The following is an 18468-nucleotide window of genomic DNA, read 5'->3' on the forward strand; positions in this document are numbered from 1 at the left end:
CAAAAGCTTTAATCCAGGGTTAGGTTATGTACAGTGAAACGTGAGTATTCGGACTGGTAGAATAGGCCAATAAACTCTGAAAATTTTCGAAGTTACATATGTATGTGTGAATATCAAATCAAGATCATATGATGTGATAATTTATCTCCTGCTTGTTTCACAGATAATTTATTATAACATTCTATAATCGACTCAGTCTTTACTGTTCGGCTGCTTTTAAACACATTGAGTTTGAAGTGATGGTAAGAAACAAACATTCAAGCGTCCAGAGAGATTATTTCAATTGATCACTCAATCGTTCAATGGAGTAGAATCGCATACAGTGTTTGATGATCTAGTAAGTCTGAATAGCCAGTACGATAGTCTTCTTATTTGTAGAGCAGGAATAAAATGGGATGACTATATCGTGTAACAAGTATCAAATTCAATTAAATGCTATGCCCGTTTTAAGTCGTATGCAGCAACTTGGGATTATATTTTGAAGTGGATGATATTCCGATCTCCGAATGATATATTATCTTGGACTTTGGTTTTAAACGTTAAACGGACTCCAATTTTCCAAAACATAACACTTAAGTCAGGTTTACAGCACATGTATGTTTTATATCTTGCCATTTCCATGACAGTGAGTCTCTACTAGTAACATAGACAGATTGTGTGTCCCCTACGCCAAGCTTCTTCAAAAGAAAACCTAACATTTCAAGTGTCATGTAAATTCGAAAACAATCGCGTAGTAAATCTGTTCCTAATTATTTCAGTTCGCCTGTGTGCCCGAAATGCCGATTTCAGTGGCTCACTCCACATTTGCACACCATATCCACACCACATCTGTCAATAAAAAGACACGAATACTGGTCCTTTGAAACTTCTTTCTCTGTGTTAGGTTTTCATATTATCACCTTGGCCACCAGATTCAAAAATCCAGCGTCTTCTATTGGTCTGCTTCTATAAACGCCAAATTGAGTTTGAAGTGATAGAGAGATGCAAACAGTGAGGCGTCCACACAGAACATGTCAATTATTCATGCAATCAGACAATGTTTTATGATCTAGCAAATATGAATAGCCAGAAGAAATTACTACCCATAATGAAAGAAAGCATTTCGGAATTCGTTTCAACAACCACTGTGAATTAATTCCGTATCTGAACAGACTCATTCGATTAACATGATATGATGCCAACAAATGACTTCAAAACCGAATATTATTATTAGGCTGATTTGATCATCATATGGTTGTAATAGCGTACTCAATTTAATGGATTTTCGTATCAATTTAAAACAGCGTTTACCATATTCAACGGTGTTTAGGCAAAATTTTCCTTTTGAAAACCTTAAAATTAAATGATTCGTCAATTCTCATATATAAATTCATTATTAAACTTGGTAACACATTGGAAGCAATAATAATTAGTTATCCTACGAAGTTTTCAGACAATTATTGCTTTAGTCTATTTGCTTTCATTGGAGATCCAGAGATACAAATAAGAACATTTATTGTGGTTCACTTCCGAAGACATGAATATATTTCATATAACTTTCGTCACGATTTCCAGAATTCAAATCACTTCTAATTACAAAACCATCTCACCATCTGTAAACAAAGTTAACCTTGTGCTTCACGACATCAACTTTTCAAGAGTTCACCGATTTACCGTTAGTAGTCTGTAACTAACGAGTGAACAATCTTTCAATAAGATGTGAACCACTAGTGGGATCTATCAACGATTGTTTGCAAGATGCACTCAGAGTCTTTTGTGACGATTCACTATGAAAAATTCAATATAATTGTCCTTACACAAATATCTTTTAAATTATGCTTCAGAAATACGAAATAACAGAAACAGTAGACACGTTTCAACTTTATTATTAAACATAGGTTTAACTGTAACAAATTTACGCAGTAATCAATATGGAGGGAATACGAACTGAGTTGGACAGTCGCCGAGGGAATGGCAGTCCACGTAATGATGTGTAAGATTGAAGCAAATCCTCACCTCTTCCAGGAGACGCACTCCACTCTGGAAAAATGAGAGAACGGCAGAGTTAAGCCAATATTTCACAATGATCGAAATCAAGTTCAGCTCTAAAGGTATCAATTAACATAAGTGTATTATAAACTTCATGTGTCGGAACGATTGTTTGTCTACCCATTTCATTATGACTAGATGTTGTGCATAATTCGTAAATGACAAATATCTAAAAATTGTTATTGAACATATAATGCGTAAGATTACTACAATTATCGCGTTCGCAATTAGCAATATCTGATTGTTATAAGCAAAGATGAATGCTGCCTGGTAGTGGACAAACGTTTCATCCTATTTAGGACTGCTCAGCTGGACGTACTTGTATCCCTGGGTTGATGTTCACTTCAAGACTCGAACCTTGTAGCCATCGCGACAATCACCATCACGTTATCCACCTAGTTACTGAATCCTAATAATCTTCTGTTTGTGCAATGGGGTGAAGTTTGATTCCACTTGCATTTGTTTGCATCCACTGTTAGTCACTATCAATATTTGCTTATAAAGCTTGTGAATTAAGACAATATCGAGATAGGTTTCTTGGTCCATATTTTCACTTCAAATCAGTTACAATATGCTTTCAACTTCACTTGTTGTCTAAGTAAATTCTTATTAACAATCCACTCAAATACCGTTTACCAGTTATATAACATTCTGAAAAGTCGAATGGTACGATAAGTAACCGTGTTTTATTTTTACATCCGTAAAGGAATCGATTAATGATTACTGATACACTCACCTGTCCGGTCACATCGGTGCACTTTAAGAAACCATGGTGACCGTATTCTTTCTTAAGCACATTCTGGAAAGCGTTTGCCTGCGAAAAATAGAACGAAAATTCATTTCTAATATGTATGAAATATAATGATTACAATGCTTTTGCAACAATATTTAAAAGTAATTGAGGTGGTAAACTAAATGACGCAACGTCAGACTCAAGTGCGAATAAAGTCGTGAAGATATGAGACACAAGTGAAGAGAGGTGGATATTTTCAAATGTGAAGTAGTAGTGGCACACAGAGGCGATCAGACGGGGAAACCATCCTCCACATATAAAGAAAACCACCACCACTACTACTACTATTGCTATCAGTAGTTGCTCACAAATCTCCTCCTGAAAAAGGCTACAGTTTACAAAATTACAATTCTGATGTGAACAGATTCACGTATCTTTCACTGTGTTGGGTGTGTAACTATCCAAGTGTACCTTGGTTCCTGAAATAATAGTCGTTTGTCTAGAGTAGCAAAACTTTTACTTTGCTTGCCTGTTAACTAATGGAGTTCTAAATCCTTGTTTTGTGAATTCTAATTGACGTCTACATTCGATTCATTCAGTGATCACACGAGTTTGGTATCACTGATCACACTGACAGATTTCATACAGCACTCGCATCACTTTAAATAGTTAGTAAGTATCTCTTGGAGTCAGCCAATTATGTTGAAATTTCCCCCTCAAGTTCAATGGAAATTCGTTATTTAACAACAAACGGTAACACGGTTGATTGTTCAATGAAATGTTCCTTTTAAATGAGTTCACACTCTTTCTGATCATGCATAATTATAGATGTGACCGACGTTTGAACTGGGTTAGATCCCAACCATTATTTTATCGAGCATATATGATGGTGCAGTCAAGAAAATTGATTTTTTCTCTAAGACTTACATCATATTTCATGAAAGCATGCGGTGTGATACCATGTTTTTTCAGATTACTAAAATAATAGAAAACAAATATAAACAAAGATATAAGATGCAATGGGCTAATTTAACAAGTATTCACTTACACAGTAATATTAGACATCCGGTTTTTACTCATCAGACATCGGTTGTTTAATCAACCGATACGCATGATCAAATTATATGCTCTTCTCAGTCGTATTACTGAAACCAACTGAAGAGCCTCAGTTCAGTCGAAAATGGACGTCCTAGATCCCACTTATAGGGCATAACACATCTGTTCATAGTCAACATGATTAGTTTGTTTCACAAGTTGAGGATGATCAGTATGGCTAAATACATGTTATCATAAATTTATTACAACATGGATCACTTACTTCAGTAGTCTCAGTTTTTTCATCTCGTCAATACCAAATTTAAAGTACCGATATTGATTACCGATTAGAGGGTCCTGTAGTGCACACCTGCCATGTATGTCAAATTCATATTTCCTATAAGTGGACACAGTTGAAAACATTTCATAAAGTAACCAAATGTAATTTAAAGAATACACGATAATGGCTTAAAACTGTCTTCGAAAAAGAACATCGTGATTTTATTACTTGCTGAAAGTTCCCTAATTTGAAACCTCTGAAAGTTGAAGATTCAGCATAAAGTGCTTTATCATTTGTAAGTTGATTTTTGTGTGATGTTTTACTCGCAAGACTTATACACAACTGAGATTTGCTCGACGACAAATCGGAAAAATGAGTGACAACACGATGGCTTCTAACAACGTCAATTCAATAAAACGATACAGGAAGTCTTTGTCGATTCTGTCGCATTCATCAGTCAACAAAGCATATCGTCAAGAGTTGTTCACTACTTGCAGATCATTCTGCTTTCGACAGAACACACATCGTCATCTGAAGTTCATTTTCCGAACCAAGATATCATCGCTGCACGGCTTCTCTACTCAAAAACACTTCAACTTAGTAACTATCGAGCGTTTTCATCCGCTCAATGATGTTCGCGTTTACAAAGTGTGGTTTAATTGCCGGTTACATTGTGGGACATGGCCAGAAAACTATATCGTCTAATCGACAGAGAACGTTGTTTAATCCCCGGAAGAAATATTCGGTGAGTGAAATATCATTAGGTCTCTTACCTAAATGCAGCTGAATAGCTGTAATTTTTCAAAAATGGCCACAGTTTTTTTAGATCGCTTAGTAGTCCCTGAAATAGAATGAGAGAATGAATTTAAAGAATGGCCTTAGTGAATTATTGCATCGGAAAATCTACTACGAACAAGCGAAATTAAACACTTTTGTTCGCAGCATCATTGTAAAATTCCAAGTTTATTCCAATCCGGTGATGAACATCGCTCGAGGATCGAAAATCGATCAAACTTTAGCATTATCTGCTTATAGAAAATAGCTATCAGCTCAATCATTACCAAGCAGTGGCTGATTCAAATGCAGTAGTTTGCTTGACATTCGATAATTTAATTAAAATGAGATAGTGTGAACATGATTAAAAATGGCTGAAATTTATATCTGACTAACCCGCAATTGTGCTATATCAAATTGTTCTTTCGATTTACACTTTGGATCTTTATGACGTGCAGTTTTAGGCCTTGAAAAAATGATATACATAATACATTACAGTTAACCAAATATTTACATCCATTCACTGAGTTGTATATTTTGGAAATTTGATTGCTTATATTTATCACTAAACAGCTATAATTTTAGTGCGAAACGCGTGTATCATTCGGGGTAATTACATCATAGTAGTTAAAAAGCGCACATGAGTGTGCTCATTTAAATCTTTTCACCGCCATTATACTTATTCATAGCATGCAGTATTGTTGTTACGGTGATCAGAAAACTTACTGTTCCTCTGTGAAACAGTGGAACTGAGACAATATAGTAATTTGATGCGGATCAATGGGCTCCACAATTTAAATTTACTCAGCCGCATGGACTCACTGAAAACTACAAGCCAACGGTCGGCACTCACCTCATAATTCAACACTATTTCATAAATAATAAGTTCAATGTTTTCAAGAATGCTGTTTGACATGAGTGTACAACACTGTAATGTTGAAACCTGTAGGCATTTCGGATAAGCTCTTATTATAAAATCGTACTAATGGTCATTGGATCTAACATAGCAGGTCGGAAGTTTACAGACATAGTGCCCAATGATTATCCATGACATTGTTTGTGTATATTCGACAATATTACAAAGCACATATTTCATAAATTAGATGTAATCTTACCACATCGCATGAATAGTAAAACCATCTAATTCTCTCGGCGGAGCACTCTAAAAAGGAGAATTTCAAATAATAATTACTCAGTTGAACAAAGATATGTGTGAATGTAGTATATGTTGATGCTTATCAAATGCAATTCAAGTGACTAGATAATTTTCTAAAGTGAAATAAGTTGTTTCGGCCATTTGCTTTCAAAACCTGACCCTTGATATACACTCGAAATAACCCATATCCAAGTTGACAGACCTGAACACTGGAAATGTCATTGTGTTCAATTTCAAGCAAGTGATGTGCCTGACTGTCCTGACTCAATTCAATCAATATACAGTTAAAAACTCCATCTCTGGTGGAATAAAGTATTGCCTCTACAAGATGAGCACAACCTGTCAATGAATATCACAATGATCAGTACTCGATCAGCGTATGACTCTAATCCATGTCCACGAACGGAAGAGAATCGTAACGACTGATTTCATTGTATATTAATCAATCAAATTCATCTGTGAAACGTGAATCGATAGATTGATAGTCTTCATTTCTCTCCATGTATGCTTCTAGTCGGATCCAATTCATTAAACCATCAACTATCTGATAATCAACGAAGAAATACTGCATTATCATTTGAGCGTTCTCATTTTGATGTTTCTTGTCTCTACGAAAGTTCACTCACTAGCACAAGCCATGTCACATGTTTCACTCAAACCATCAGTTATTATCTGACAGTTTCCAAGCTCATCATTATCACATATATCATCTCTTCATACAATAAAGAATGATTGTTCTGTATTGTGTTGACTGACCTTTAGTTTAAGGCTTTGTTCTTTGCATAAGTCCAACCATTCACGCTTGGTTAACCACAGATTCACACGTATCTTGTGTAGGGTGAAAAAAATACTACACTGAATAGACTGATTGATTCTTCAGCGAATTATCAACTAGATAATTATTTTGCCAACAGACACTGACAGAAATGTGAAATAACGACAATTCGATGTGAGAAATTCTCTTTTTCACGAAGTTTCTTACTCATTCACCTCGGTAGTGTTAGAAGTTGATTTCATCATAAATTGTTTTGCGGCCTCATAAGTATTAAAGTTGGTACTGTTAAATATTTGGTCGAGTAGTGAATTTAGATGATCGACTCATGGTTGAGTGAGACCTGACCAATATTGCTTCTGTACACAGGGTTCAGGTAGAAGACGGAGACTTGACGATGTCAATCTAGTCTATAAGACATTGGTTTGTGCTGGTTTCGAAAACAGTCGCTTGACTTCAAGAACGATTTTGAAGCACATCTGTGGTGGTGTGGTGTGACTAGAATTCCCTAGATGACACGATGCACATATTGCACATGCTTAACTTCCAAGTCATCCATAAAAACTAACGAAGGCGAGTTCAGAATTAGATCGCTCTGTAATAATATGAAAACTCGTTAGCTGACATTGATTGTCATTAACCGAATTGTTTTTTCGGACGAACAAGCAAATCTTTGAGCATCACTACACGCTGACATTCAACAATCACATGAGTATTGGTGCCACATTACTATATTTTATTATCGCGATTTGGTGCTATTATGAATTCAAATAATAGTCTTTCATTGAACGTAAGTGTGAAACAATGCACATGTTAATCGCTGGAAACAAAGCGTGAGTGTTTAGATCAGCATTGCTTTATTGACTAAGCTCTTGAGAGTTTGTCCATTACTCAGTCACTGGACATCCGATCGAGATTTCATCTGATGTAGATTCTGTCACGGATCAAAAACTGGTTTCTTTCAAATACCTTTGCTAAGTATGTTGTTGAGTACTTTCAGCATTCTGAATATTATCCACACGATGATGTGTATAGATCTTGCAGCCGACAGGTCTTAAGTGTCTAGCCAGCAGCTTCGGATATCTGTCAACTACTCCCATGTGTCAAATGGAATTGTACAGAGAGTGCGCGAAATGCGATCAAAAGCTTTAATCCAGGGTTAGGTTATGTACAGTGAAACGTGAGTATTCGGACTGGTAGAATAGGCCAATAAACTCTGAAAATTTTCGAAGTTACATATGTATGTGTGAATATCAAATCAAGACCATATGATGTGATAATTTATCTTCTGCTTGTTTCATAGACGATTTATTACAACATTAATTTGATAAAACGTTTTCAGACATCTCTATAACGTGATTGACTTGGCTGGTTTTATTTTCGTAACAACTTTGACATTTCATTACTTTGTCACACATATTTATCTCGTATTTTTCTTCAAGATGAAACTATATGTTGTTAACCTACAGTTATGTACTCGAATTTATTCATATTTTACCGTTTCTTAAGCGGATGATGCCTGGCGTCGTTCAAATTATGATGAAAAAATGTATCACTGATGTTTTCTTTCATTTTTCGTAGTCGGTTAATTTCCTAACTAGCGACTCACCTTTATGTAACAACAGCATCGCCTGTGTTTAATCGACAGCATGAGTTGCGTTTCATCATTTGTCTATTCCGCACTAGAAGAACCTCTCACGTAACATTATTCTATCTCCTCATTTACGATTCGACAAGAAGAGTATACACTGTACTTTAATTTTGGTGAATAATGAAAATGACAAGTTCATTATGATCAGGCTATTTATGGATTGCCACAGTTCATCAGATACTTTTGAATGAGAAGTTTTTTACGACGGCCAATGTATACTTATAGATTAAAGTTGTCACAAGTAGCGTTTGAATTTATCGAGAAAACAGTAGAGAGATTATACGAACACTAGTCGACATTTTTAACAAGCATTTTGTTGAAATAAGGTATTATGGATCAAAAGGATATTACTTACATTCGTTGTCGAGTCAGAAGCTGTAATTTATAAGTTAAAATGAGCTCATGGTAAGCTGTTTGAAGCTTCAAAGAAACATGGAACATTTCAATTGTTATATATGTTTTATGATGAATGAGTAAGAAACTTCGTGAAAAAGAGAATTTCTCACATCGAATTGTCGTTATTTCACATTTCTGTCAGTGTCTGTTGGCAAAATAATTATCTAGTTGATAATTCGCTGAAGAATCAATCAGTCTATTCAGTGTAGTATTTTTTTCACCCTACACAAGATACGTGTGAATCTGTGGTTAACCAAGCGTGAATGGTTGGACTTATGCAAAGAACAAAGCCTTAAACTAAAGGTCAGTCAACACAATACAGAACAATCATTCTTTATTGTATGAAGAGATGATATATGTGATAATGATGAGCTTGGAAACTGTCAGATAATAACTGATGGTTTGAGTGAAACATGTGACATGGCTTGTGCTAGTGAGTGAACTTTCGTAGAGACAAGAAACATCAAAATGAGAACGCTCAAATGATAATGCAGTATTTCTTCGTTGATTATCAGATAGTTGATGGTTTAATGAATTGGATCCGACTAGAAGCATACATGGAGAGAAATGAGGACTATCAATGAGCATCACGTGATGTGCTTCATGTAAACGTGTGAGGAAATCGTGTTTTTATAGAACTCAGCACGGTGAGTGAGATTATGTGAGATTATGAGATCAGTATTATTAACTGCAATATTTGTTCTGTGAACGTGCCACCTTCTTTCACTGGTAAAAATCGCGTAAAATTCAGTATGTATATAACAGTGTTGGAAAGGTTGTATACTCAGTTATCACAATACATCAGCTGATTTGGATTGGTGATGAGAGCACAGTGAGTTTAAGTCTTGTTTTCATTGCCTGTTTGACAAACACTATTATGTGCGAATCAGGTAAGAGTGACCAGCCATCATTTATTTTTGAAATGAGGAGCCAGTCGTTTATTCTCACAGACGAAATTGTCGAATACCCTAGATCACTTTTTTGTTTAATGACTTTGTTCTTCACTTCATTCAGTGCTTGACCGAATAAGTCTTTTATATGGGTTAAATGAGACACAGATATTTGCCAATTCTATTTTGTTTTCGAATTGATTTTAATAGGTAAGTAGCATTTTATGGATTGTTGAATAATGTCTGGCAGTGGAATGCATCATTCTCGTTCTCTCGTATTTCGTTAGTTTTTAACTTGATATTCGTTCATATCTGAGTTGATGTTTTCGCTGTGACTTATACTCAGTACCGTTCACGTGAAACGCATTGGCGCTATCACAGTTGTTCAGGCAATGAAGACCAGTTAAATCTACTAAAGTATGTATTCGTTAATTTTCACATTTCTATTGACAATCCGTGACTAGTAGAGCGAAATCGAATCAGGTTGGGCCAGTATCTAACTTAGACGATGAAAATGGTTGCGCAATTTTGTAGATTGGTTCATGTTAAACATTATTACTTTTAGATTTTGGCTGGACAGTCTAGAGTCTAAGCGTTCGCACGCGAGACCATATGTCTTGGGTTTGAAACCTGCGTTCGGCATCATGGATGCGCACTGCTCAATAGTCCTATACGAGCGGGAATCGGTGGTCTAGTGCTTCCGCGTTTCGCACGGACGCATGATCTTAATCAATTATTCACACACTGTGGTTCATCTCAATGATATATGTACTCCATGTTCTTTTTCAAAGTTTACATACACCTTTCTGCTCCAATTTAACGTAACATGTGAGTCAATACGGTGTTAACTCCAGTTTATCGTATTCGAGAAGTTCAAAAGGTTTGCAAAATAGCGATCGAGCTTGTGCACTGCTAACTATGATGATTTCCATCAATCATTTATTCACATTGTCGGCATGCAACTGGATCTTTCTACGTCTTCGTTGGCTTCTTTAACGGGGAGTCTGTAAGGGATGATGAATTGTTGTGACGAAAAGCTAATGGACATGAGAAAGGTTTAGAGTGGATCTGTAGAATTATGGTCTGCTATGATATTAGTACTGCTCTAATAATAGGCCTTATCTTAAAATTGTAGACTTGTCATGATATAACTACCTAATATATAAGATCTTACGTAGAAATCATACCATCGTCTACACCAACTCATCGTATCATAACAATCACCAATACACGATGTAGAACAAGCTTAATCTAAAGGTAAAACAATATGTTTAATATGAATAAAAGATATAAGGTAATATTCAGCAGAGACCTCGCCTGCCATTCGATCAACTCCAATAAATTCGATTCCTTTTTCGCGCCTTCTCCATCGTTCGGTGTTTCTCCGCGTTAAATATTGACTATCTGTCTTCCGAGTAGTCTCATGTTCAGCTTTGAGGATTGTGTGATTACTGTTCAATGCCACTACAGGTCTTCTGATGTCAATATATTTTCATTCATATTATTAAAGTTATTTAATGATTGTACCATATAATATTGATCAGAAAACTCAGAAAACTAATGAGGTTCCAAAAACTCACTATTTTCTGGTAGGTTGTTCCTGTAGTTAAACACGTCTGGTTGTTTCCGGACTCTTTCCGCTTTGGCTGATGCAAGACCTCGAAATTATGAGATCTCTTCGATATTTATCTTAGCATTTCCTCATAATGCACTTCCTGGGATTTTCATGAAGAATTTTCATCTGTCTTAGAAATGATGTTTATTGTTTTTATCAGTTAGTTTGTGTTGTCTGACGTCCTATTTCCAAGTTGAATGGATTGTGGAAAGCAGAGGAAGTTACCCCAATCTACACTATTGGATGAAATTCATATCGTAATGGGCGCGAAAGTAAGTACTCAGTTTTGACGTGATAGAGACGTTCACAGATGACTGCAATGGCTAAATTGTAGAAATCTGTGATCAGCTACGATGTGGATTGTGCTGGTTAAGCATTGATGATATTTTGCTTAAGACAAGTAATCCTCAAACTTTCAGTTTTTACCTCAGTCATTCGGTGCTAATGAAGCGATAGTCAATCATATTTCCATCCAGTCAGCTGGAAATAATTCTATTGAACTGAGCTGTATTAACCTGATTAACTGTCGTGCAGACTATGCTGATGAATAATACGGTGGATTTGATATTACCTGCTGTGGTGACTGTGTGAAAGGAGGTATTATTACTCGAAGTTTAAAAGAAGACTAAACTGGTTGTCAAACGTATGGATAATGTAAATGTTGGCACCATGTCGAAGAAAAATCCTTCTCATGTTAGGAATTGTTCTGCGAAGCTTCACATTGTAAACCAAGATCTAAAACTGTATATTCATTGAAAAATCTAAACAGTCAATGTAATATGAACATCTAATCATCATTTAGTATTCATGTTCTACATTCTCACTTATGAACAAAACTATCGATACATAAATTCCTAACTGAATAACATGTGGTTAATACTAATTTATCTTTTCAAAGACTATTTCTGAACTCTTGAAATTGATTGACTTTACCTGGAGCTTGATAACAATTAAGTGAGGATCTGATAAGTGGTTGAGTTATTATTGATTTATTTGTAAAGTCTGTCTAAGTTTAAATCCACTTTGTGTTGTTAACTTGAATCTTCCAAATGATGTTTAGGATTACGATAGGTAAGTCTCTTATTTGCATATATGCTTCCTGTGAGGATAGTCGCGATATCGCCTTGATTCACAAACATTATGAGAAAAGATGGTTGGCAGCTGGCAGTGGGATCAAGGACTCAAACCTCGAGTGAACATGTACTCTGGGATGCAGGTACATACAACCGATCTGTCCCAACACAAAGGAAACGCGCATCGTGGACTCCACTGTTAGCCACTGTCCATCTTTTCTTAGAATGATTGTGAATTAATGTGATATCAAGTCAATCCGCACAGAATAAACATATGCAAACAAAAGATTGATCAATTATAGTTCGAAACAAAATCGGGAAGATACAGGCAAACAACGCCAAGAGTATATCGTTAATAATTCATTAAAATGTAACAGATAGACTAGACATATGGGCAGTGTTAGTTTGAAGTTTTTAAAAAATATAAAATACGCAGCTTGAAAAAGAAATGCAAAGTGACGTTTTATAAATGGATGTATAATAACAGCGATACAAGAAACAAAATTAATAAATGTATGAAGTGATCACTAGTGTTTTGTTGCAAATTGTTTAGACTACCACCTAATAAATTTCAAAGTAGTATGAATCTAACATTGAAAAACATTTATGTCATTAGCATAAAATTAATGAATAATAATTAGCGTGGAATGATGAATGCTGTGAACGTGTTTTAATTCATCTGTCAGACAAAAGTTAGTGTTCGTATGAGACAATCAACTGATTGGTAAGAGATTTGTAGAGAATAATCAGTGACTGTTAATGGAGGACGTACGGTTATACACTGTTTGGAAGATTTCAATGGTTGTTTGATTTATATTGATTCGTGATGTCAACTAAATAGTCCAGCTGGATAGTTTTCTATTTCTACCGTGGTTGTAAGACAAATAATTCTGCGACACTGAATATGGACAGAATTTCTAGTGAAGAACACTCCAAGTACTATTGAGTGTGTAATTCACCAAAGTGAAACTTATCCGTGTTCTTGCTTAGTCAACTAATTTCTATTCGTTTTACAGAAGCTATGTTGTCAATGATATTTTGAAGAAACCTTTAAAATCCACTGACTCATAATAGTCTTATGAACGATTTATGCATTGATTTTTTGTTGAATTGAAACATGAGTCAAATGTACAGTTTGAAGTATTTAGGCAAAATAGTATGGGTTTTAAGACATTTCAAGAATAATGAAGGCATACCATTCACAGGAGTTCAAGGTCAGCGGAACAGATGGGCAGATTATCCAGCGGAAAGGTCGAGGAAACCATTTTGTTGAATCCAACAGACACCAAAGCATCACATGCAGACATCACTATAGAAGTCCCTCCATGAACGATCGAAGTAATCAGGATGGCCATCAGACAAGTCGAAAGTGGGAAAGCAGATGAACCTGAAAATATACCAGGCAAAGCACTTATGTCAGGCATAAAAGTAACTGCGAACATTTTTCACGTTCTTTTCAGGGCAATTTCGGAGGAGGGACAAGTGCCGACAACACTGAAAAATCAAGATCTTATCAAGATGTCAAGAAAGATTTGAGCAAATACGAGACTTAGAGAGATATCACATTATGGTCAATAAGAGGAAATTTTTAAAACAGAGTGTTTCTGGACTGGATAAATGATTCATCAGACGCTCAGCTTTGAGATTTGCACACTATATTCCTATGATGATTAGGGGTATTTAAATTATATTACAAATTAGGAATTCTAGAAATAACGTAATCGATGAAGAAGTCGTAGATAAGCACGAAAGAATGTACTGTATTTGAAATTCGAAATCAAGCATTCAACAAGTACAAATGAATCTTTAGATCATTCAAACACCACAATTCGGTAAGGATCAGTCGTGCACAGACCAATCAGCAATCAGTTAAATGGAACTCGTAAATATACATCAACATTTGACAGCGTCGATAGAAAGGCGTTATGGAAAATTCATCATTACTATGGTATATCTGGAAAGATCGTCTACATCATAAAGAATTCATACGACGGACTACAGTCCAAAGCGATGCATGAAGGACAGCTGATAGACGTATTCCAGGTAAGATCCCTCTTTCTAATGATTGTTTACTGGATCATGTAGTCCTCGACATCAGTGAGGAAACGTGGAATACAATCGCCAACTCTGAATCAGTTACAAGATTTGAAGTCCAAAGTTGCACCAATAGCCCTCTCACATACACAAGTGAAAAACCAAGATCCTCAAATACAACATGGAGAGCGCCAACTCAACCTCACTTGATGGAGGAACTCTGCTACAGTTGGAAGCACTCACGTATCTGGGTAGCGTCATCGATGAACAAGGAGAATCTGAAGCAGATGTAAAGGCGAGGACAGAATTCCTACACTTGATGAACTTACGAAACTCAGAACAACTCTCAACCGACATCGAATTCAGAATTTTCAATACAAACGTCAAGACAGTCGACTGTAAGGCGCTCAAAATAAGAGTACCACCACAACCATCATCAAGATGGTGCAAAGATTTATAAACAAATGTCTGTGTAAGATACTAGCCTCTTGCACAGTGTGCATATTTGTTGAACCGAAATGTTTTGAAAGCACAATGCGTTAAACTCACGGTCTCAGAATCGATGGTTGTACTTGTGATTTTAGAAAAAATTAAAATACTCCTTGAGATTTCTAATCAGGATGGTCAATTAAAACGAGCTTATATGAAGTTACAGACACGTGGATTCTCATTTCGATCGTACCAGTAATCATCAGTCTACCATATGGTTATCGTTTGTTCAACCATTGACAATAACTTGGTTGGTTTTACGGACTCAAGATCCTTGGTCGAGATTACAATTTTTAGCCAGCTTACGTGATGTATGTAGTGGTTTGAAAGGTAATGCATTAGCATCTAGAGTGTTTGCTTACGCACAGCCTGCAGACCGGGAAGTAACCTCAAATCAAGCTAATAAGATACTTGTCACCTGTAAATTGATCAGCCTTCTAATTCATAATTGTAGCAAACACAAAGCGTTGAAAATCATGAATTTATTCATCTTTCACGCTCGGAAAAGGTTAAATCAAGATTGGATCAATATTTATATCAATAATTTGATCAAACTAGTGAACAATTATTAGAAACATTGGCAAGATCTATAACACAATTTTCACTTTTAGGACAAGGCGATTTTATTCAACATCTTGTGAATTTGCTAGATTCTAATTTAATTAAACCATGTTCACGAAGACTGATTAGTCGATTAGGTGGTATACGCGATTCTAATGCACAGTATCAGTAACGGGAAGTCCCTAAACGTCTGGATATTCACTTACTGGATCTATCAGGAAGTCAAGATACTGGATGTGATATATTTCCGCTGGATTATCATGTCGATGTTGGATTAGCTACAATATATACTGATAGTTGTCGTTTGTCGCATCTATTATCGTTTAAAGCTTCTTATCAAATGTATTTGCAAGATGTCTATTAGATGCTTAATCGTGTCAACTTCTTGGTCAGTTACGAGCGATATTTATTTCAATCTTAGTTTATAATCGGTTACATAAAGACTTTAAATTCAACTGCTATTCATGAAAATGGTGAATGTGAGATATATGCACCAGAGACGTGCGTAATATTTGTTTATTAGAAGGAACAGACGATTGAGTAGTAGAGTGTAGGAAGATTTTTCAGTGTGACTGTGGATAGAGCAAGTTGTACCATTGTCGCATCTGAATGTCTTTACTCTAAATATACAATCAGTAAGAGTAAGGAAAGAGATACTCTCTCTAGGGAGGGGGCGATGTTATTGGTTAAGCTTTCGCTTATTGATAAAATGTTACCAAGTTTAGACACAGCTAACAGCTGTATTTTGCACTATCGGAGTCCTTTTAGTTCGGACATAAAGACGCGGTAAACGTCACGGACACCTTTCAAATTGAGATTTATAACTAATTTATGTACGCCATTCAATGAAGAACCTCGATTTTATACAAATAATTGCTTTGTGAACTTCGATTTTTCATGTATCTGAAATGAGTAATCTGGAAATTTCGATAAATTTATTATATTTATATTCACACTTCTGTTTCCAAAACTTTTCGTTTGACTTATTTTTCACCGTTACGCGATTTACCGTTCTTGACTTATTACCGAATTTTTAGTTATCATATCGCACACACAGCCACTAATGGCTTGGTCTTGTGTAATGATGACTATTTTTCTTTTATGGTATGATATGGTCTGTTCTGCTTGTGTATAAAGCACAATCGTCTAAATGATGCTACCCATACACCTGATATTTGTGCCCTAAACTCAACAGACTGAGGTAGCGGAAACACAATTATTTTGAGCACCAATAAGGACTCATAGTTGACACTCGTTGGCCGCTCGTGCTGCTCAACATGATTATTTGTAACAACGAGTACTCATCACTCTTACTACACCGAATAACTGCAACAAAGCATTGATAGTATCAATGCACTTTGTTGCCAACGTAGTATTTATATAAAATATTTGGGTAATATTTACAAGGGATACAACCCCTAAGTCAGGTTCTCAGAAGTCGGAAAATTGAAGATTTCACAAATGCAATAAATATGATTTCGGTGCTCTTGTATTTGTATTCCTACACGAAACAATGTGTTTTAAGCATTCTTTAGGCCTTAAAACTTCAGGCTATGCTATTTCGTTTAGTAGTTTACATATGTACTGTATGCAGTATAAGCTATATTGCTATGTAGAGCTGAAGGTCTCATATGAGACTGGAAGTTCGCCATCGAAAGTGTGGAAGGTTTGGCAATAGTTTGGCAAGTATTTCTGACTGTTCATTCACAAAATTGGTTTGCTGGTTAACTGATTTCATTCTCACTGGTGGTTACTTTTCAGTATCCTCGATGGCCATTTTCAATAGGACAATGTAAGGCATATCACCATTGCCAACATTAGTGAGTTTGACTGCCGTGTAAGTGGAATGTGTCAACTTTGGCATGTTTATGGTGTGTATAACTAATTTACGCGATCATTGTACATGTGATGCGAATGTGTATATGAATGATCCGAATGGTCCTCCAGGATGCTTTGTATCTGTGTGGTTGAGCCACAGTAATGAACTCTACTGTCCAGATTGTAGCTCTAAAGCCTATATAGTGCCTGGCTCTGCTGTGAATCAGAATTAAGCTTTACTGCTCGCGTTATAAAGTTTAGGCATGGATGGTGTCTAGTTCTTCTGCAAACGGGATTGGGCTGTACAGTTTAGGTATCCAGTTCTTCTGAAAACCATTATAACACTACCTCGTCCCATAAGGGTATAATAAATAACTGTAACATTTTGAAAAGATTACACGTTGTTATGACCTTGATCTGTCTACTCTAGATTAAGATCTTGAAGCAATAGGCTGGGCCGTCTAACCCCGAGGCTAGTACGCGTGAGTTCGAGGTAGGCTAGAGAGAAGAAAACTATTCTAGCACCTGACTGGCTGGTAAGCACGAAAATGTGAGAAGACAAGACAGTTGAAACACTACTGGCTGTATTGCGATAACCTGATTTCCTGTGAAATCTCTGAATTCAGATTAGTGCAAAAAGGTACATGAATAAATAGGTGATTTACCCGAACAGAACGTACAATAATTTGGAAAAACACAATTATGTCCAAAACTGGGAATTAGAGTAGAAAATAAAGCGCAAAATGAATTATCAGCATAAGCTTTACTACGCATTGAATTGGGATGACGTAGTCTAGCAGTAGTTCATTGAGAGTTACGTAATCGAGCAAAATAGACTTTTCCGTTAAAGGAGGAGTATTTTGGTAAGCTGTTTTCAAATTTCCGTTGGGTGTGAGGAAGCCTGCCACAATGTTAACATGCTCAACAACCATAGCTCAGGTTTCGGACATTTCAAAGTAATCCTCAAAAGCAAGTAGTGATAGGGACGGCAAACTTAGTTTGCAAATAGTTTTTGATATTATTTGCATTTATTTTGTTATTTTCTACAGTTTGTGCATTTACCACAAAATGACTGTAAAAGTTGTTAAAGTGCATGAACTTGCATTGCTTTGCTTTGCTGTGCCCTCATGAGAATTCAGTGATTTCAAACACCATTGAGATTT

At 36.0% G+C, this 18468-nt stretch overlaps 1 protein-coding gene across 1 annotated transcript in view; it reads right to left on the minus strand.

Annotated features, from left to right (window-relative positions):
* Positions 1–2044: 2044 nt before the first annotated feature.
* MS3_00010005 (uncharacterized protein) overlaps positions 2045–18468 on the minus strand; it is a gene marked incomplete at both ends in the record, with an annotated part of 36766 nt that continues 20342 nt past the window's right edge. Inside the window, 3 exons of the mRNA XM_012944444.3 lie at positions 2045–2197; positions 5247–5316; positions 5966–6012. Coding sequence (XP_012799898.3) covers positions 2045–2197; positions 5247–5316; positions 5966–6012 — 270 coding nt within the window. The remainder of the gene's footprint in view (positions 2198–5246; positions 5317–5965; positions 6013–18468) is intronic.

The sequence above is a fragment of the Schistosoma haematobium genome, chromosome 1, assembly GCF_000699445.3.
Source record: "Schistosoma haematobium chromosome 1, whole genome shotgun sequence".
Lineage (NCBI taxonomy): Eukaryota > Metazoa > Platyhelminthes > Trematoda > Strigeidida > Schistosomatidae > Schistosoma > Schistosoma haematobium.